The sequence below is a fragment of the Amblyomma maculatum genome, chromosome 1 (assembly GCF_055883805.1).
Source record: "Amblyomma maculatum isolate TAMU_Amacu chromosome 1, ASM5588380v1, whole genome shotgun sequence".
Lineage (NCBI taxonomy): Eukaryota > Metazoa > Arthropoda > Arachnida > Ixodida > Ixodidae > Amblyomma > Amblyomma maculatum.
In genome coordinates, this window is record NC_139344.1 from 396,638,368 (window position 1) to 396,659,750 (window position 21,383).

A 21,383-nucleotide genomic window follows, 5' to 3' on the forward strand; every position below is an offset into this window, starting at 1 on the left:
AGTGAAGAAATACTATCTGATGTCAGGTGCTGTGCTTACCTGGAACTGTTACTGCTTTGAGATCAAAAGTGCAGGAGATTTTTAGCGCAGTTTTTCATTGTTGTGGCTTTGAGCGTTATCCCTCTTTGTATGTGGTGCAAATTATTCATGGCTGATGCACATCCGGTCAAACAGGCTGTGTTTCACGCCACATCCAATTGCCCTAGACACCTGATGGCAATCCTTCTTGCATAAGTATGGCAGCATATTTCTATTTGATGATTTCGTGTGTGCATGTACATAGTATGCCTCCAGTATAAGTGAAAGCTCGTTAATTCACAACTCGTTAATTCGAAATTTTGGATAATTCGAAATAGTCATCGTGGTCCGGTCCGCAGTGCATAGAAGTCTATGCGCGTAACAGCTCGTTAATTCACTCAAAAATTGGCGCCGCCACCCATAATTCGAACTGCGCGCCGCCAAGTGGCGCTGTTAAAAACCATCGTTGGAAGCTTTCACGGCAGAACGATAGATGGCACAACCATCGGGGCGCCGCTAGGGTGCTAGAACAAGTACTAAACAGTCTTTCCTGCCGCGACTCCTTTGAGGAACGACGTTTTAGTGTTATCGACCACGGTTTCGTGTTGCATTTCGTGAGCCCTCGTTTTGCACGCCGCTTGTTGTGAGCTTGTGTCCGCGAGATGTGTTCACGTGGGAAATACTGTGCCAAGACGGTGAAGGAGAAAGTGGCTATTTTACGCGAGGTGGATGAACGGAACGCCAGCAAAGTGGAAATCGCGAAAAAGCACGGGATTCCACCAAGCACGTTGTCGACGTACGTCCGAAATAGGAAGGCCATCGAGGATGCCTATGAAGCCGAAGATTTCGCCAGCAACAGAAAAAGGCTTCGGTTAGCCAAGTATCCGGAAATTGAGACCGCTGTGATCACGTGGGTGAAAGAAATGAGAAGCGCTGACATTCCACTGAGCGGCCCAATTATCATGGCGAAGGCGGCCGATTTCGCCCTGCGCTTGAATGTGGAAGATTTTGTCGCCTCCGAAGGATGGTTTCACCGCTTTAGAGACAGACATAATCTTGTCTTCCGGGTGTTGTCTGGAGAAGCCAAAGAAGTGGATGCAGAAACTTGTGCCACGTGGCGAAGCGGTGCTCTGCAGCAGTACTTAGAAAGCTACTCGGCACATGATATATTCAATGCTGATGAGACGGCTTTGTTTTATAAGCTCCAGCCCGACAGAACAGTAACATTTAAAGGGGACAGCTGCGCTGGCGGCAAGCGAAGCAAAGAGCGGATTACTGTTCTGGTTGCCGCTAATATGACCGGGACGGAGAAGGTCCCTCTTTTTGTTGTCGGCAAGGCACATAAGCCTAGATGTTTCAAGAACATTAGGACGCTGCCGACGGAATACTCCGCCAACAGCAAGGCGTGGATGACGGGCGAATTGTTTAAAAAATGGCTCTTGAAATTCGATGGAGCAGTCTGTCCCAGAAGAGGCAGAAGACGAGGACGACGACGAGGAGCAAGAGCCCGTGCGTCCATCCGCGGCAGAAGTTATGGGAGCGCTGAATGTCGCGCGCCTTTTCTTCAGCTTTGAAGAGGGGGAAGGAGACTCCCTGCGTCGCATTCGCATGCTAGAAGACCGAGTGAGTACGGTAGCCCTCAGAGAGAAGAAGCAGAAGATGATAACAGACTTTTTTGCTAAATAAATGTTTTTCGTGCCCTCCGGGCATCAAACGCCTTCATTTTTTCTCACTTTCATTTGTTCGAATTTTGGTTAATTCGAACTGGCCTGGCGGCCCCGTGGAATTTGAATTAACGAGCTTTTACTGTAGTTGGCAGGGCAGAGTGTGTCCATATTTTGTGCTTATGATTGGGGCCTTGTATGACTTTGCTTGTTTCCTTTTATTGCCACAGCAGCCTCAGTTAAGTTTAGGATTGGCAGAGTGTAAAAATTTCCCTTTTCTTTTCTTCCTTAGGACTGTTGGACACACGTAGATGCCAGAAAGGCTGTCTTACCGCAGCTGTGGAAAGTGCTAAAGAGCGGTGGCTTCGGGAGTGCCGTACACATTTATCCAAACCTGCTTCCATTTTTGAGCCTTGTCCCCGCCGAGGTCATAGGGACTGGCATCCAGTTTTACAAGCTGTTCTTTGACAGCTTTCGGGAAGGGTGAGTTGAGTTTTTTAGCGGTCTATGATTTTTAATAGGGGGCTGGGAAGCATGATTCTGTTCTCTCAATGGTAGGGTTCTCTGAGCAGTCTCACCTGGTGGCAAATAGCAGAAATTTTGTTAAACCAATAAGAGCGTCTTTGAAAGCCAGACATCTTTCGTCGTTTCTGTGGCACAGTGCATTAATGCTACATATCACAGCGCTGAAACATCTGTTTGAATCAACTTCGTGTGCCTTTTTTTCTGTAATGCTTTTTTTTTTGCCTGATTCACAACATTTAAACAAAATATTAGCCCATACCCTGGGGTGTGTTCCCCTTTGTTCTTTATTCTAAATAGCTGTAAACACAGTCCAATGATGGGGCATGGCAACGCTTACACTATATATTTACCTTCACTGTAATAATTTTTTGTCTTTGAGTATGTATTACCTTTATGCTGCGTTCAGAGACACTTCTCAGCAGTAGCTGGCAGACAACCGGTCAGAAGAAGTTGCAGGACCCTGTTGTTGAGAGATTGGAATTGCGCGCCTTGGAAGGCTCCTTACTCGCAGATTATACTGATAACATGCAGAGCACGAAAGTAATTTCTTTTTTTGTGTAACACTCTCTAATTTTCTTTTCTAACCAACCACGTAAAATAAACTACTTATTTGTGTTTCACCACATGGCCGCCATGGTTGGGTGGAGTAAGGACTTAAAATAAACTATTTATTTGTGTTTCACCACATGGCCGCCATGGTTGGGTGGAGTAAGGATTGGACCAAAAACAAGATGGTCAAACCTTTAACCACCCTTGACGGGAATTTCATCAGAAGTGTGCCAAGGTTCCTCCAGAAAATTCGTCATTAAAGCGATATCTGATATTTCCGTGCATCTACAGCGGCATACGTAATGCATACAAGAATATGCATAAGGTACAATAAGGCATACCATGATGGTTTTGGTGATCTGGGATTGTGGCGCATATCACAATTTTTGTGAGCTCATCGTTGTAGCTATATTATGTACGGACCATGCCGTAAAATGGTTGACACACAGTGCATTACATTTTAGAAAATGTGGGCTGGCACCTCCAACCTGTCTTGATTGACTTCCAGTTGTAGTTTATCACACGTTGAACCTAAGTAGTTGTTTGTCTTGCAGGAAAAAATGAAATCAGGTTGCATGCAACACAAGAGTTGTAGCGAGTCTTAAGAACAAACTCCTTTTGACAACAGTTACTTCTGTCTGATCAGCATCATGCTGCAGCATGACAGTAGGCAAGGGCATAGCATAGCAAAGGATGACGCAGATGCAATCTAGTAACTGAGAACTTGTTCACAAAGAAAAGGCGCATGGTTTGAACATTGCTGTGTGCACATTTGTTTTTATTGCTTTGTGTCTCTTCAGATGTTAGTCAATGTACATGTCCTCCTTTGTTTGTCCTTTGTCTGGTGTTGTGCCAGGACATCATCCTGAAGGACCATCAACTTGTTCAGTTCTGAATACTGTTGTGCCTTATGTATGTCAGGTGTTTCTAATGAGCTCTGTGGCACTGTATGTGTGTTGTTCCACGTGCCTTTCTCACTGTTTCCAGGCTGATGAGCCCAAAAGTCCAAGGTTCTGCTGCCGAGTGCAACGCTGTCATCCAAGCGTTCATGGAGTGCCTTCGTTACGTCCTCACACGGCACCTGGCACGGGATGAGAACGCCACCCTTGTCCGCAGCCACATTCTACAGGAGCAGGTATCGTGGGACCAAGCTTGAGCCAGAGTGAAGCTGGCCTTTCTAAAGAAATAGGAAATTGCTAAACTGATGCATCCGAGAGAGAAGTGCTCAGAGAGAACACGAAGCGCATAAGAGAGAATGGACAGAGAACGCGAAGGAAAGCTTTTTTTTTCTTTTTTTTTTTTTAGAAGATACCTATTGAAGTTGCGTGGTTGTATCTTAATCAGCTTGATTCAAACTGCACTGGCGAACAAGTCAGTTGAAGCAGAGTTGGAGCAAAACATCATTAAGGCATACTTTGTGGGACCATAAAAGAACTTATTTACAAAGCAGCAGTATGCCCTAGCCTAAAATGGCTCAAATATTTCCACTTTCTGGGTAAAGGTCGATACATGACATATTTCACAAAGGAGGGCATACACGAAAGATTTTGTTCACTTTAGGGCATGTTTTACGAGACACTCCTTTAGCCCTGTATGGGATGATAGGTACGAATTAACATATAAATCTGCAATAAGCCACTGTGCCGTATGCAGTCAAAATGCATGAGGTTTGGTGTAAGCTTAGTTGGCGATTTTATGCAGCTATATGTTTGAGTGAAACTGCCGGATTAGCCAGTATGCCATGACAAGGTTTTACTGTAAGATAGCAGTTAAATTTATGGTTATTGTATGCCACCATTCAGCCTGGAATTGCACCCATTTCTGGGTCATTCTAATCGCGATAGTGCGTTTCTGTATATTAGGAAGCATATTGGGATCTTAAGGGAAGTAACAGGCTTTTGATCAGTTATTAAAAGCATCGTCCTTTTTTTATTTTTGTTCTTTAGGTCCAAACTGCTTTTGACGCATTGAAATGCCTACTTAAATCTCATTGTTTAGGTATGCAAGACAAAAAGAAGTGTAGGAAGTTAATGCAAAGATAATTCGAATTCATTTTGAATCACAGAAAAGCAGCTACTAGGTCCAGTTGGTATATCATCCTGAGAGTTTGGAAAGTGCTAGTTTTAAACAAAGCTCTAGTCCTTTCTCTGTATGAAGCCAACACTTTCAAACCCTCAGCATTTTGAATGAGTTCTGCACAAACTGTGTTGAGACAGACACCCTGTTGACAACATAAATGTGTTTAGACTTTACTCGTATGATGGGTGTTTTGTGTTGCGCATTTTGGTCATTTGCTGTGGGACACTTTTCCCCTTTCACTTTTACATAGGCACTACTTCCCCCCCCCCCCTCCTCCTCTTTTTTTTTTTTTTTTTTTTTTAACCCTCTAAAATGCAGCTCCTGGAAGTGCTGAGAGTTTGCCTCGTGGACTCCTCAAGCCGCCTTTCAGGAACGCGGCTCTACTATGAAGTTGCCAGTCTGCACGCTTTCCTGGTGCAAAAATTTCTCGCCAACGACGCTGAGCCAACCGCCAAAACATCCTACCAAGAGTGCCTTGAGCTTGTGTGGTGCAGGCTGTTAGAACTGAGTCTCGAGATCGTCTCACTGTCGCCTCCCAATGGTGCATTGCTGCGCCGCCTTACGAAGCTTCTTGGCTCCATTCATTCACCACCAGCAAGTCCGAGAAGCCAAATGAAGGTCACATTGGTCACGCCTGAAGACTCAAATTCTGCAGTGCAGTTTAAGGGAAGCTGCTTGAACTTTGATGCTCGAGCGTCTTCCGTGGAGGCTTTTCCAGTTGCAATGGAAAACACCACTAAGGTCTGTGCTGAAGTGCTGAAAAAGGCGAGGACCAATCCTGGCAGCGCTGAGAGTTTGGTGTATCTCGAAGCGACCTCAGAAATTTTGCGTGTCTCAAGCTCGGCTGCTTTCATTGGGGCAGTGCTGCGTGCTGTTGGTGTTGAGTTCAGTGCGGAAAACAGTCCGGCTTGTGAATTTTTCAACCTGTTTCGGTCACTTGTGAGTGACATCGCCGCAGCTGCACATGAAGACTGTTTGGAAGAGTACCACGGCCATATTGCGAACTGCTTGTTGATTGGTTCGCTTAGCACTAGCACTACAGAAGCAGCTGAGCTCTTCAATTCTACTGTGTTGGTAAGTGGCGCAGCATTCGAATATTCCAAGGAACCTAAAAAAGAAAATGGGAATAAAAAGCACAATGTCAGTGTTTTTTGTGATAGCAGTGCTAAGGTATATTGTGTCTACAGAGAGAGCTCTTATGACTTTTTCTCTGTAATGATTTCAGTATGGTTTTATAAAGACCCCATTGCAGTTTTAATATGGGGTGCCCTTAGACAGATCATTAAACAAAAAGTCTTCAGGAAATGAATTATGAAAGGGAACTGTAAGTTTTGAGTTGAAATATTCAACCACGGGAACCTAAGGTAGTCTATAAATTGGGTATTTATCTTGAATTAAAACCAGTGCTGAATAGAATTTTGTTGGAAGGAGCATGGTGAGTGAACAGAGCGTCATTATGCTTTCTTAAAGAAAGAATAATAAAAGGTATGGATAGTGAGATAAGATTAACCTTGCAGAGCTTTGTCAAAACACAGTTTCAGTTTTCTGGGTTTTGCCGTTTTATTTTAAAAATAATTCCGAGTATTTCAAAGAATGGCTCTTTGTGCCAGAGAAAGGTCACTTTAAATAATGTTACGTGAAAAATCAGTTAAAGAGATTGACACAATATTATGAAACCCTGCAGAGAAATCCTTTAACATTCAGTTGCTGGTCCCTTTAAGCATTATTAGCAAGGCTTTTATGCAGATAAAAAAAGTGTCGAACTAAAGGCGGTGTTTTATGTGCATGCTTGTTGCTTTCTGCAGTGTATAAACTGTGTGTTGATAAGACAATTATGTCAAAAATTTTTATTTCCTCGACTTTGAAGGTGCGAGGATTAGTGTGCTTGTGCAGATAATACCGTAGTGTGTTGGCATGGTCTGTCATGACAGGCATAGCACTAAATTACGAAAGGTCTCCAGGCTTTGCATGTAATGAACATGTTTGAATAAACTGCGTTGCCAAATCTTGCTGTGGGCAAAGTGATTTCTGGGAACAAACGGGTCATTGTGGCACTCCAATCGGTTACCACAGAAAACGTTAGCTCTCGGTGATCAAATGGGATGCACTCTAGCATTGCAACTAACGGTACTATAATAACAACAGCTAATGTTAGGTTAGGTGCTGAGATGTTTACATCTTTTTCTTTGCTGTGGCAAGAATAGCAGGAAGGTGTATCATGGATGCTTTAAATTTTCCTTCCTTGCTCCAGAATGATTCATAATTATGCCATGGTAAAAAAACCAGCACTGCGAAAGATGCGGTTGGTGATTGGAACGGCTGTCTTGTCAGTTGTCATGTGTTCTGGCTCTGGACCGGGCTCACCATCTTGTATTTGATGTATTGTCAGGACAACGAGCACCTCTTAGCTGTACTTTTGGAAAAGTCCCTGGATTGCTGGAGAAGTCACGCAGGCATCCAGGAGTGGCTGAGGAGTGGTAGCCTGGCCAAGAAGCTGCTACAGCTGTCTCAGAAACTTGTCCCAAGTTCTTCTTCAGAATCGGAGCTGGTCTGGCGGTCACTTCGTGCAAGCCTGGAGATGGGCAACCTCTCTGGTACCTGTGGCCATGCTTTAAGTGCATATCTCACGCTTGCGTAAACTCTTTAACAGGTGCAGAGACATGCAATGTGCATTTTATATTGCTTCATTCACTTAATAATTCACTTCATCTATTCACTCTCACCTGCACCTCTCTCGTACACTCTTCTACGCCTAAATTCCTAGAACAGTATAATACAGTCGCTTGTGAGCTTAGAGTATGCTCAGTTTTAGTTGTCATCAGTTTCGCAGGCCTGTGATGTTATACAGGTTAAACGTTCTATCTTCATGGACAGGGCTGTTTGCAGTGTTGATGACACAATTGCAGGAGGCGGGGATGTCTTATGCACATTATCCTCAGCTCCCTGAATAATGTTTTTAACAGAAAGCGTGTAAAGAAAAAGGATCACAGCTTTTGCCGAGTTTGTTATTGAATGTTGGGCATTGTAGATAGAGTGAAGAATAGTAGAAGAAAGATTTGTGCTCTTGGAATGCTTCTGCATGCTGGTCCTAATTGCATAAGTGGAGGGTTGATTGTGTTTATGGAAGCCTTCATTTGAAAGCTGTTCTGACAAATATGATTCCTCAAAACTATTTACTTATTTGCAGTGAAAGCCTTACTTTTACTTGCCTTATGAGTGGTATGAGCAGGAATTGCGGATGGGGAGTGCCAACAAAAAGATGGTGGCAGCACCATTGCAACAGACACATAATGGCGAGGGGGACGATGGCATGCATACAGATAATCCTGCGGAAGGCCCCATCACCCTTTTGTCTTCTCTGGCATGCCATTTGCTCGCACGTCACTAACAGATCTCCATGTGGAGTCAGATTTCTCCTTTTTTGTATCAGAGGGTCGACACAACTGTTCTTCTTCATTTGGGGGGTGTCATACCATTTTGCTGCCTAATTGGCATGCATCTGTATGTCTAGTTTGCGATTCGAACTGATGGATTTGAGCCGACAACAGCATCTGTATCTCTGACTGTATGATGCCATAAAGAGATCATATGTTTGCCAACATACTTCCAGCCTAACCTAACCTAGCCTAGCCTAGCTTAGTGTAAACTAACCTAACCTAAATACAGTAGAATGTTGAGCTAGTTGGTGTTTAGGCATGATGAAACACCTAGCTGCACAGAAGAAGGATGTCATCATCATCACCAGCCTGCTACCCACTGCAGGGCGAAGGCCTCTTCCATATGCCTCCAATTAACCCAGTCCCGTGCTAGCTGCATCCAGTTGACCCCTGCGAATTTCTTACCTCATCCGTCCACCTAACTTCCTGCCGCCCCCTGGTGTGCTTTCCTTCTTTTGGAATCCAGTTTTTTACCCTAAGTGACCATCGGTTATCCTCTCTTCGCACTACATGTCCTGCCCATGCCCAGAAAAGGTGTGCAAGTATAGATAACCCAACCTAACTTAACTGAACCTAACCTAGCCTAACCTAGCTTAACTTATCTTCCACGAAATTCTGGTGCAGTGCCCTGTTGCATTCTAGCTTCTAAAGCTCTAGGAGCTGATTCATCAAGATCAAATCCAACTGTTGTTTGGTTGGGCTGGCGATTTGCACTGAAATTCTGCTCCCTGCCTCATTTCTTATTCTTTTATCTATTTTTAAATTTTTTTTCAGAGCCTCTGATTTCATTGTCTAACCTGAGTGGCATCCTCAGCACACTCCGAAAGACACTGCAGAACTTCACGCAGGTTGAAGGACAAGAACTCCTCAAGGCATTCGACTTTGTTTGTGAAATCACAAATACGCTCTTTTCAAGCTATGAGGTGAGTTGAGCAGACAAGTCACCTTTTAGTTTCTCATTGCTGTGCCTATGGTCTGTAAGTACCACGCTGTCTTTTCTTCTTCTTGCCTAGGGATGTTGCAATTTGCCGGAGTCCGAAGAGTTTGTGTACGCTCTGTTTCTCATCGACTGTCAGAGCACCTTGTCATCAACACCAGGTGTGCCTCTGCTTCTTCGCCCAGTTTTGCATGGGGGATGGAGTGGAGTCGTGGAAGGAAAATGCGAAATAGTTGAACTTTGACTGTATTTTCAAATGCAAGTGAAATTTGGAGGCAAATGGAAAAAGCTCAGAATTGAGGGCAGTGTGGAAAGGAAAATAAGCGAGGCAATGTTAGGGGCATGGGTCGGGGAACAAACATGACTGAGTGAGAGCCTAGTTAAAATCGAGAAGAGGAAGTCAACATTAACGGCATACATAATGCACAGAGCAGGTAGGTAGATATGCAACACTTAGGGTAACAGAAGGGATTCCTAGTTAGGGCAAATGTAGCAAGGAGGTGGCAGAGAGTAGGGTCAGAAAATGAGAGATGAAAACGAATTTAGGGGGCGTAGCAATCACAGGATGCACAGGGCAGAGCTAACTGGAAAGATGTTTGAGAGGCTTTTTTCTTGCAGTGAAGTAAACCGGAGTGGCAATGACAACGATATGATTAATCGATTTGCTTTGAGTTGCTGTTGTTTACAGCGTCTTTGAACCATGTCTTTTCTGTTGCTCTCGTTCATCGCTAGACACACAGGAGAGAGTGCGTTCTTCATGGCAGCAAGGGATCTCCATGATTGTCAAAGCAAGAGGTGGGTTTTTGGCGCCCGGGGGTCTTCTCCACAAGATCGCGTCAATGCTGAACACCATGCTACTTACCCGCCTTTCCAGTGAGAAGCGGTGAGCCTTGCTTAAAAGTTGTCCCTGTTTACTTAGTGCTCTTTTTTTCAGCGACATTTTTTTCATCTTTCTAGTGAGACTATTTAACTTTCTGGGGCACACTCTCAGAATGAGGTTCCCTTTTCCAAGCTTGGTTAAGCTTTGTTGGATTAAGTCTTTTTGCTCTGTGATCGGAGAGCATATGGCTGCTGTCTAAGTGGGAGCTGGTGCTGAAATCAAAAGAGGCAGTCGCTAACATACTTAAAAGGCACACCGAGAGAAAACAATCCATAGAGTGAACACTTCGCGGTGGTGCGCTGACATCTCTGCGCACGTTTCTAAGTCCGTTCAACCCTGTTAAGGGTAAATAAGATTCTACATCGATGTGCACTGGATTCATAATTTTTTTCTGATGAAAAAAATTTTGTCCTCGTCATCTTGATTTTAGGTGCCGTTCCTGGATAGTGCTGTCCTCCACTTCTCTGGTAATTTTGCCATGCGAGGAGGAAGAGGTGGTGGGGGGGGGGGGGGTGCTCTTTGGAATTTTAAGTAGTTGCTTATCAAAGCATCTGATTTGTTTTGGATTATACAGTAGGCTGTCAGCCTGAAATCATTTCATTCAAACTTCTTGTTATTTGAAACTGCTTAATTCAACAAGCTTTTGGTGCTTTTTGAGTTGGGTGTGTCGAGAGTTCACAATGCAGTACTTTGTTTATTGGGTCATATTTCTAGGTCTGCACCTGTTCTTGCATTCTTTGAAATTATTGAGGCTTTTATGATGAGGGTACATCAGCCTTTCTTTCTTTCTTTCCTTCTTTTTTTTACACATATTTTACACTCAGAAGGCTGTCGGTAGTAGAATGAACCTATTATGTGTTCTTTTTCAGGGATTTCACACTTGTACCTTAAAGGAGCTGAGACACCAAGTTTTTGTTGTGTATTCAGTCTTTGGAATGATGTGCAGCACGTTACTACATATGAATAGCCACGTGGATTGCGCGAAACACCGCTAAATAATTTAATGTTGTTGTTTTTTCCCCATGCGATTTCGGCTTTAGTTTCAACCTTCAACCGCTGTGATCTCACAGATGAGTTTAGGCCACTTGAGGAGTTTAGGCCATTTGAGGACATAAAAAATATGGGTATGGTCGCGGCTTTGTTCATTTTAATTTGTACTATTTCTAACGTGTGCCTGCCCAAAAATTGGAATTGGAGAAAAACGAATGAGAAGCGATTATAATTTCAGTTTTTCTTTTTATTACTGATGTTACCAAAACCTGTCTGTGCGATCACAGCTGTTGCTCCATGGCTGAAAGGGAAACCGAAACCACACGAGAAAAAAAATTCAATTATACATGATTTAACTGGTGTAGGTGAATTCTGTGTTATAATTAACATACAATATTGCCTTGCACACTATTCTAAAGGAAAAAATTGCAGAGAATTTTGGCCAGAATTCTAATATCATTCGAAAGTGGGGTTGTTTAAAGCCTTCTGTAGCTATGGGCATGGTGCACTGCTGTTTTAGCTAGACATGTGGTACTATCTGGGGCCCGCTTCGTCAAATAGCGGAAGTTAAACATTTGCCTCCGCAATCGCCTCCAGTGAAACGACTTGCTTGATCATGGAGGCCACGGGTTTAACCCTACTTGTGGTGCCATCTGGGAGCTGCCACGTCGAATGGTGGAGGTTTAATTTTATTTAAACCTGGTTATAAAGAGTGAAGGCACCTACCATATTGGCTATATGGTTAAGACGCTTGGCTACTGAACCCGAGTACCTAAGTTCGAACCATCTCTTTACATAGTCCAAAAGCCACCATAAGTGCTGGGCACCTATAATGTAATTGTGGTTGGGCTTTAACGTGCACTCGAGAAACGTCATGAGTATGTCTGCAACGATCTGTAAAAGAAACACAAAAGGTGTTTTGCAAATACAAGCCCGTGTATTCTATCAGGCCAACCGAATTTGCCTACTTGACCTCTATTGCTACTACTTCATACATAAGCTTTCACGGAGGCTCATTTGTCCTTTCAATCAGAGCAATGGCAGAAGCGTTACATGATTTTTTGATAGGCTCTGACGCTCCGAAATAGCGCTTCAGCACTAAAACAAACACACGTCAAAAATTTTGGTGTGTCTACTCTTTTAAGAAGGTTTTAGTGTGGTAGAGTTCAGCCCCCACAGCACTACGTTAAGAAGTTTGCAGGTTGACAACGGCTAACACGAAACGGGATTTAACCAGTGATGATGATTATGCAATTCTGACTGTCATGGTATGGGTATTCAGTATTTTTTTTCCACTAATAGGTGAATTTTGTTAATGATGGTCTCTTATTTTTCATCACCCTTGATTAGCTTTCTTGAGTGGTATCATTGCTGTTTCATTTTGGCATATTCCTTGCGAAGTAATTAGTCAGCGGAGTTGGTGAAAAACGTAGGGACTTGAAATGGAGAGGGAAGGGTGGAAAGCTTGCTGAAAGGAACCCATGCATCAGTATGGCATCAAGCACGAACATACTGCATGCCAGAACTCTTACAAAAGGTTTAAAAATGTCCATTGAGTCGCTGCTAGTTTAAAGGGGTCATGACAGCTAACAACTGAGCATAGACTTATTATTGCATTTCACTCCTCACATGTTAAATTATAAATCCTCGAAATTTGAGCTCATTCCGTGCAGTAGATAGTCTTAAAATTAATTTTTATTTTTAATATCGAAATCAGCTTTCTGGTTTGGCAACCATTGGCCGCTGATGTCACGACGTCAACGCTGACGTCCCCATGTCGTCTGCTATACGCGGTGCCGGCTGCACTCTTGCAGGCACTCGTGGATGGTGGTCACCGAGTTCTTTTTTTTCATCCGCAAAAATATTTTATTCGCATATTCTCTTTTCTTTGAGAAGCCTTCACTATAATATGTGACCTTAGAGGTCCTCGGACTTGTTTTGGGCTTTGTCTAGAGATTGCCGAGGGCCGAAATTGACGGGCTCATGCTGTATAATTTAGGCATACAATCAGAAGCGTATTATTCTTACATTATGGAGGGTTAGCTTGTTTTAGCAACAAGCGCTCCCGCACAAAAAAAAAGCACTTGTCCAATGTTTCCTTCAGTCGTGTACATGTGCCGCAAAAGTGGGGAGGGGATAGCGTTATGTTCCTGATTGTTGAGCTATTGCTGTCGCTCTTTGGGTCCAAAAACAAAGAGTAAATCTCAGACAAGCATACTTTGACGCATGAGCATACCTTGCGACATTAGAGGAGCAGCCAAAACTTTTGAACGAATCGCTACCTCGTGACTTGCTGTTATATGCGCGTGTTAGTTGGACTTAATTATTTTCGGCTGGTAAAGCATTTTTGCAAAACTATGTTCCGTCTGCCCATGGCCAGCACACGAAAGCATGTGCCGCCGCCGCCGCTTCATGCCCGTCATCGCAAAACCCAACGCGATTCGATTGCTCTTCACTGCATGCCCGCACCGAACAAGAGCCTCCCAGTCGCTGCCGTCTCCGTCCCGCCTCCCCCACAGCCGCGTGCGCGATTGCGACAGACTTCTGAGTCTCGCCTTACGTTTTTCTAGTGCTTCTCCAGCAAATGACTCGTGAGTGCTTCAACGTAAGTATACACCATTTAGTATTTAGTGTGTGAACCCTAAACTCCCGCAGGAATGTGCCGATTCACGGATTACGACTGCGCCCCCAGCGTGTTTGTTTACATAGCTTTTGCAATGACTGGATGTATGCTGCTCATTCACACGGCATAAAATGCCAGCTAAGCTAGCAATACCAAATACTATCCACTTCTTCTCGAATCAGTTGCACCTTTATTTGTTCACAAACTACAACTGCGCTGCAAGAAGCGCCGTGGATGCTACGTCCCCTGCCTGCGCTGGGTATACACACAAGCGGCGCCGACAGCTACCGGCTGCACTTGCTAGACAGGGTCACATATATCGACGCTTCCCGCTCAATATGCACTCGCTTCGTGATGTAAGCAGTTGTCGATTTGGGGTTGCTACTGCCAGAACTACACTCGATAACCATATGTGACTGCTAAAGCTTGTGAATGCGCGCTCCGTAATCACCGAAACTCTAGACCCGAATGCGCGTCTTCACGCTAGACCTACTCGTCGCTGAATGAGTCGGCAGTTCGGCGCCAACTAACATGCGCCGACTAACATTTCTGGCCAAGGTTATTGTTGATGACAAGGGAGAATATATAAAGTGTAGCTTCTTGTTTTCCTTTTTCTAACTCGGTTAAGCTACAGACAAGTGCAGGTGTTCAGGCCGTTCACTCGAGTATCGGGTGTCAAGTTCTCGCTCGGCCTCCGATCCGACCAAAACAGTTCGGACGACCGTCTGCAGATCAGTTCCGTCGGCGTCGCGGGGTCGGAAACCTCACAACACGGTGATAGGCGACCGTTGGCGTGCTGGCGTCGTCGGCAGTGTAATGCGAAAGATCAGTGCGTCAATAAGCTAAGGAACCGTGCAGCCCACTGACTGTGAGCATGCTTTATGCTGAAGAAAACATGCCTTTCTCTATATCGCTTTCTTGCTGTAGCGTCTTCATCAAGAACTCCTGCATGAGGGACGACCACTGTGTCAATCGTCCCAAGAAAAAAAAAAAAAAAATAAAAAGACGGGACCTTTGATGTTGCAGCCTGCATTACAAACGACGCTCTGCCGCGTATCCTCTGTGGCATCACACGAGCATTTCAAAATGGTGGTTGCTCTCGGTGGGAGGAGCTTCTGAATTTCGATTTCTATCGCATTTTTTTTGCAATATGCGCCGCGCGCTAAACACTAAAACTTCGCGAGTAGAATCACAGACCTGTATATTATTCACAGAAGTATGAAACGACAATACATCGAGTGACCCTGTCATCGCCCCTTTAAACCTAGAGAAAAGAAAGAAAGAAGAAAAACAGTTGTAAATAAGAAAAAACTAGTAAGCTAAGATTAGCTTGGCTAAATTTATCAAGAGGAGTAGCTCTGGCATAACACAGGAGCCTTTGATCGAGCTTATGTAAGAAGTAGCAGCAGTAGCATTCAGGTCTGATAGTTAAGTCGTGGAAAATGTTGGTTTGCGCGATAGAATACATGGGCTAGTATTCGGAATTCCATTTCTATTTCGCCTATAAATCCTTGCAGGCATACTCGTGATATTTTTTTGTTTCACATAAAGGCTGCTCCCACAATTACTCTATAGGTGCCAAGCATTCGTAATGCCTTTTGGACTATGTAAATAGATGGCCAGTTTTGATAAGTGTGCGTCGGTTAGGCTGATTTACTTGCTGCTTTATTAACATGTTGCAACAGGCAGGGACTGGTTAAGTGCTGCTGCCGTTTCCTGGAGAGCATCTTTGCCGCCATCCCCAAGGAGGAGCAGGATCCCGTGGCCCTGTTGCTGGACCCGACAGTGTCACTGGTCCTCGAATCCATCCTGCCCACTTCACAGCAGTGGGAGACTCTTGTGCATAACACGTGCCTCTCCGTAAGTGCTGCGTGCCAATCTGCTCCCTCTAGATTGGGGCTCCGCTTGCGTTCAATTTGCTTACGCGCAAAGACACAAAAACTGGCTGATAAGATGAGGGGAAGCTGTAGTATGTCTTTATGAGATGCAGTTCTCTCATAGTCGTTAAAACCGTTCCGTGGTTGCTTCCGTACATGGATGATGGCGAGGCTGCCTCCCACATGGTCACTGCCTTATGTATAGGAGTGCGATTATATGTTCAGAATTTTCTATCAAGCTTAAAGTAGATGCTTACAAGGAGGCGATTCAATCTTGAGAGACAAACTATTTTGCTCGCGCATCGATCTTGAAGAGTGAAAACAAAATTTTGTCTTGCAATCTGGTGCTCAACCAGCTGCATGTTTTATGGGGCTAATCTTTACAGATGAGGGGAAGAGGGTTTTAAATAGGTTTTATTAATGACGTCACTTTCAGGATATCTACATGGTACAACTGTGTTTTGTGGCGGAAAATTTTGCTGCAAGGAAGTTGTTAACATACAATAAGGAATGCATGAAGAATGCAATAAGGGTGAAGTCGTCATCCTTCCTATCAAAAGGCTAGTTGTAGGGTTTTGAATTTGCCACTTCAAAATGCGAAAAGTGTCGGCATCACCTTTACAAAGGCAGCACAGCAAAGAAAATAATGTACAAGTCATGTATGGTATAGTGGATCCTATTATAATCTGAATTGGTGTTTACAAGGGAAGTGCTAACAGAAGATTGAAAGAGCTGCTGTGTCGCCCACAATAAGTTTATTCTTTTGTGTGTGATCCAGGAGCTGCTAGCAGCGCACCTGGAACAACCCGAGGTGCATCCTCTGTGTACCACTGAAGACTACCTCCCCAAGGAAGTGGGTAGCCAGAGCACAGATCAGGCACACCTGGCAGATGTCGCCAACTCCACAGAGGCAGTTTTCGATCACATGCTGGCCTCCGAGTGCGACGCAGAGGCCAAGCCAGTGAAAAGTAGCAGCCTGCTCCTGAGATGTGCCCCGTTCCTCATCTTGGCCCGCTGCTTTCCCCATCGGGTGAGCGCGCCTTCGTTCTTCTTTAGTAAGCGCTCTGGCCTGAATCTGAGAGTGCTTGTGGCGCTGAAATGTGACAGGATCAGTGCGCGACCGTCGCTGTTCATATCTGATAATGCGGATGCTTTTCAGATACGTGTAATATGTGCCGAGGAGAAGGAGGAAGGAGCCAAGAAGCGGTCAGCTCTAAATGCGGCCATCGAGACATTTTCAAACGATGTCTTTGACTCCATTGTCAGCAGGTGTGTGAAAGTTTTATCTCTGTTTGTTGCATGGCTCGTTCTTTTCCTTCTAACAGACCAAATAAAATTTCATCCTGGTGCTTCAGAGGCAGGAGAACAGTTGAGGGACTCAACGATGGACAGGACACGGCTTAGAACAGGCATTTCAAGGCACTTCAATCATAGACATGTAATTTTTGGGTTCGTGTTTTATCCTTTGTAGTGATGCATAAGACGTTGCATTTCGATGGAGGCGAAACAGAGTGGCGTCCGTGTGCTGTGCGATGTCAGTGCACGTTAAAGAACCCCAGGTGGTGGAAATTTCCGCAGTCCTCCACTACGGCGTCTCTCATAGTTTTAGTCGCTTTGGGACGTTAAACTCCACAAAACCAAACCATTGCTGTACACGGATCATCACATTATATTCGCCAACGGGCACTGAATAATTAGTTTCTTTTCTCACCTGTTTTGGTTTGATCAGGCGAGCGATGGCTATGAGGTCAAAGTCAAGTCTGAGTCACACGAGAGATGAAAAAAAAAAAACGACCAGCAATATAATCGATCCTGTGTCGTTAGAACTCACTACAGTGTTAAAGCTAGCCTGCCTCAAGAACAGGAATCAGAACAAGTGAAGATTAAGTGATTATATCACTTTTCTTTCACGCTGCGCGTGACCGAGACTTGATTGTGACTTACAACCATCTGTCATCTGCTGAAACTGAAAACGAAACCGGTGAGAAAAGAAACTTCAGTTAAATATATTGTTTAGTGATCGTAGGCAAAAACCGCGGTGGTGGTTCATATGGAGAGGTGTGCTACACAACATTAACATGACGAAAAATGTCGCTGAAATTCAATGTCTATACTCCTTTGAGGATGAATAGGCTGTGCTTTATATTTAATTGTGTTTCTGCATAGAATTTCTAAAGCAGTTCATTTGGGTACTGTAGGCCTGCACAGTTGCAAAAGTTGAATGGGTAGGGTGCAGTAAAGCACGTAACGCTCGTGTTATCCTCAGCCGGTCATTTATGTTTCCTGGCTGCATCTTCAACTTTCCTCTTGTTGAGGCATGAACAAACATGTTGACTTATTGTTTTGTAGATATAAAAGCAATGTGTAGTGGCACTTTATATTAGGTCGCTGTTAAGCAGGGCTGACAGCTTGAAAAGGGTATAGGAATGGGTGAAACTTGAGTGTCTTGAGGCCTTTTTTTGTTGTTGTTGTTGTTGTTGTGGTTGTTTGTAAGATTACTCTGTTTTCGGTCACAGGGCTCTCCTCGGTGAAAAGCTGTGGCTGGAGGCACTGGTCTACTTTCTGGGGCGCCTGAAAGAAGACGGAATTGCGAGGAGGATCTGTGACTCCTACTACATTGCTTCGAAAGACATTTTGTGAGTTTTCTTCTTTTCTAACGAAATCAAAATATTTATGTCTGCATTTCACATCGAAGAAATGCTGGGCTTAGGAGCAAAACGTTTCTCGAAAGACAATGTGACAGCATCCCTCTGCATTGAAGTTGCTCCTTGTATGCATATCGTAGCATTGCTTCATCTTTTCGTTCTCGGGCTTGTTCTGATAATGATAGCATAAAAAACAATGATGCAGTGTGTTGCTGCTAATTTCTGATAGAGCTCAAGGAAAAGGCGCATGTTGGCAACCATGTTACAAGGAAACCTGATGTGAGTGAGATGTTATTCCCATCTTTTGTTTTTTACGCAGGAAGCCTGTAGTTTGCTATGCTGTTTTGAAGGCCAGATTATTTGCATAAAAACAGTAGTACTTATACTGAGCTATTGAGGCTGTCTTGGCAGAAAAATTTGCGGGAATTTAGCGCAAGCGTGCCTATTCCTAAATACTGGTTTTGACTTGGTTTGTAGCTGAGCAAATTTAAAATAGCAGCAGCCTTCTAGAAGAAAATATTTGGATTTTGTGGGAGATTTTTGATGGAAATCGAGCTATTTTGTTTACCGTGACGAGATTATGTTCTCATGTAGCAAGGGTTGAAAAACAGGTTGATCTGTGAACCTGATCGGCAGACATTGGTTTTACATCTCTGTGCAGCTATAGCCATGACAACAGACAGCAGCTTTTGGTTGTGCGATCGCTGCTGCCCTTCATGTCCCAGAGCAACACGGAAGAGGTGTTCCTGACCTCCGTCGCATGCATCAAGTCCTGGGAATCAGAGCAGGGCTGGGCAGGTAAGTCAGGTTGTACTAATTGTAAAGGTGGACTTTACAACACTGTTTTTATGCACTAACACTTTTATGGTGGCCACTGGTCGACATAGCATCTTAGCTGCATTGTGTAGCAGGTGATTTGTGAACAGACTTTAGATTCTTTTTATATATATATTTATATAATGATCACACATGTACAAATTAAAGTGACTAAAGGTTTGCGAATATTGGAATTTTTGAATGGGAATTGAATATATTGATACAAACTATAGTCGACGACGAAGCGGAGACAATCAGTGGCTGGTTGGCGTAGACGATGAAGTGGTTGCTGGTTGGCGTAGACGACGAAGTTGGTTGCCTGGAACCGCGCTCAGACCGCTGCTCGGACAGCTGCTCGGACCGCTCTCGGACTTCGGCAGTCTTCTAGGCTCAGGGCGTTGCCTGGACGTTCGGCGCAATACCCGTTACAATATATTGAAAGACAAAAATGCCTTCTAATATTGAAATTTAATTTTGAATATTTGTTCAGCATGAAAAATTTCAGAAAACACAATTAGGCACATATTGTTACTGTTATCTTATTAATCTTTTTAGTGTAGTGCACGTACCTTGCAGCCAAAGTAAACAAGACTAGGGTGGCTCCGAGCTATGCAAAAACATAGGGACGTGCAGATAAATCTAAATTGCTTCATTACACAGTGTAACAGTTTGCAGCCTGTAATATGGTAACGCAAAATTAAGAGAAAATTGTATGCTTAAATTTACATATGAATGGCTGCTAGAAATAACTCGATAGGTAATAATATCTCAATAATTAAGGTTTAAGGAACCAAAAGGAATGCCCGAATTACTCCAAGGCCGAGTTATCAAATAAACTCATATTGCCATAGGAACAGTAAGAATGTTTCTCGTAAGTAAAGCCGCGTTCAGACTACGTGCGCATCCGTCGTAAGTATCGTATTTATCGCAGTGCGCATAGTGGCTGGAACTCCCGTTTACGTAGCTTGCGACCGCGCATGTTCACACTGGGCCGTTCGGTAAGATGCGTTCTTTACGACCGGCCAATCAGCGCTCTCAACATGGCGCCGGTTAGCAAGCGGCTGATAGCGGATGTCTGGGCTCTTCAAGCACAAAATGAGATGTGAAAGAAAAGACTGGACACACATAAAATACGAAAAAGAACAATGGGTATATTAACAATTAACCACTCGATTATAAATCCTCTTCGTTTCACACACGCACGTTCGCACACAGTTTTCAAACGTCCGCTCACCGTGCTGACGCACCGCTCACTCCTTCGCACATTTCTTCACGCGCCCGCTCTCATTGTCGACGTACCGCGCATTCCTGCTCGGTGTCCCGTGATCGCACTCTCTCGCACCAAAACAGGCGTACGGTCCGCCTGCATCCCTGCTTGCGATTTTACCAGTGCCCCGGAGCGATCTTGGAGACAGGCCGGGGCGGTGACTCAAAGGCCGTACTACTGACTCCAAACAATGAGCCGGGGCGCGCGGCAGACTCGGAAACGTCCGCGGAACCTCGTCCCCCCTCAGAAAATGCTGTTTTCTTTTTCTCTTTTATGGTGAGCTTCTTTCAAACTTCGACGAGTCCGCACCAGCTCCGTTCTGCGGCCCGACCGCAACGTCTCCCCGCATCGGCCTTTCGCTGCAGGCCAACTGCTTCCTCACTTGTCAACGGAGCCGATGGGCTGCGGGAATGCACGGGGTTGAAGCGGGCATCCCCCGCCTCCATAACCTCACTTTTCTAAACTAGAGGAAACATTTGCTTGTTGAGAGCTTGCTCGCGCATGAAAAAACGGATTGATAAACCACTTACTACTTTGACTCAGCGCACTGGCAATTTGCAGCCAGGCATCATTTTGCACTTCTCTCTGTGCGATTTCAGCTACTCGTAGTAGAGACAGTATAGAGCCGGCCTCTGCCGAACTTTTTTTATGAGAGGCTGATAATTCCACAGCGAAGATTCCGCACTGCACATGATCAAGCTGCGGACAGACACAATCACCGACACAGACACAATCACCGACAAAACACCAATAACACCGGCGAGCCGAGACACTGCAGCAGAGTAGGAGCGTTGGATGATGTCGCCTACTAGTGGTTTGCGCGCGAAATCTGAAAGGACCGGAAGCCCCGTGACCGTAAAGGGAAAACCGAAACGGCTGTGCGCATTGGTCGCGCGTAACAGACGTATCTGTAATAGTCGTAAAAGTCGCGGGTCCTCCAACATTTACGCCCACGCTGGCTGCGTATGTTGCGCATTTTACGCTCAATACGACAGCAGTCTGAACAGACACGTTACGTTTTTTGCGCTTACGCTTACGATCCTTACGAACGATACGTGCGTTGCGCACGTAGTCTG

At 44.5% G+C, this 21,383-nt stretch overlaps 1 protein-coding gene across 1 annotated transcript in view; it reads left to right on the forward strand.

The window, feature by feature from the left end:
* Nucleotides 1-21,383, forward strand: part of Ltn1 (E3 ubiquitin-protein ligase listerin) — a 59,097-nt gene that overhangs the window by 6,397 nt on the left and 31,317 nt on the right. Inside the window, exons 8-19 of the mRNA XM_084595613.1 lie at nucleotides 1,975-2,165; nucleotides 3,744-3,891; nucleotides 5,154-5,909; nucleotides 7,225-7,429; nucleotides 9,047-9,195; nucleotides 9,286-9,370; nucleotides 9,942-10,092; nucleotides 15,388-15,562; nucleotides 16,358-16,609; nucleotides 16,739-16,848; nucleotides 18,096-18,215; nucleotides 18,886-19,022. Coding sequence (XP_084451739.1) covers nucleotides 1,975-2,165; nucleotides 3,744-3,891; nucleotides 5,154-5,909; nucleotides 7,225-7,429; nucleotides 9,047-9,195; nucleotides 9,286-9,370; nucleotides 9,942-10,092; nucleotides 15,388-15,562; nucleotides 16,358-16,609; nucleotides 16,739-16,848; nucleotides 18,096-18,215; nucleotides 18,886-19,022 — 2,479 coding nt within the window. The remainder of the gene's footprint in view (nucleotides 1-1,974; nucleotides 2,166-3,743; nucleotides 3,892-5,153; nucleotides 5,910-7,224; nucleotides 7,430-9,046; nucleotides 9,196-9,285; nucleotides 9,371-9,941; nucleotides 10,093-15,387; nucleotides 15,563-16,357; nucleotides 16,610-16,738; nucleotides 16,849-18,095; nucleotides 18,216-18,885; nucleotides 19,023-21,383) is intronic.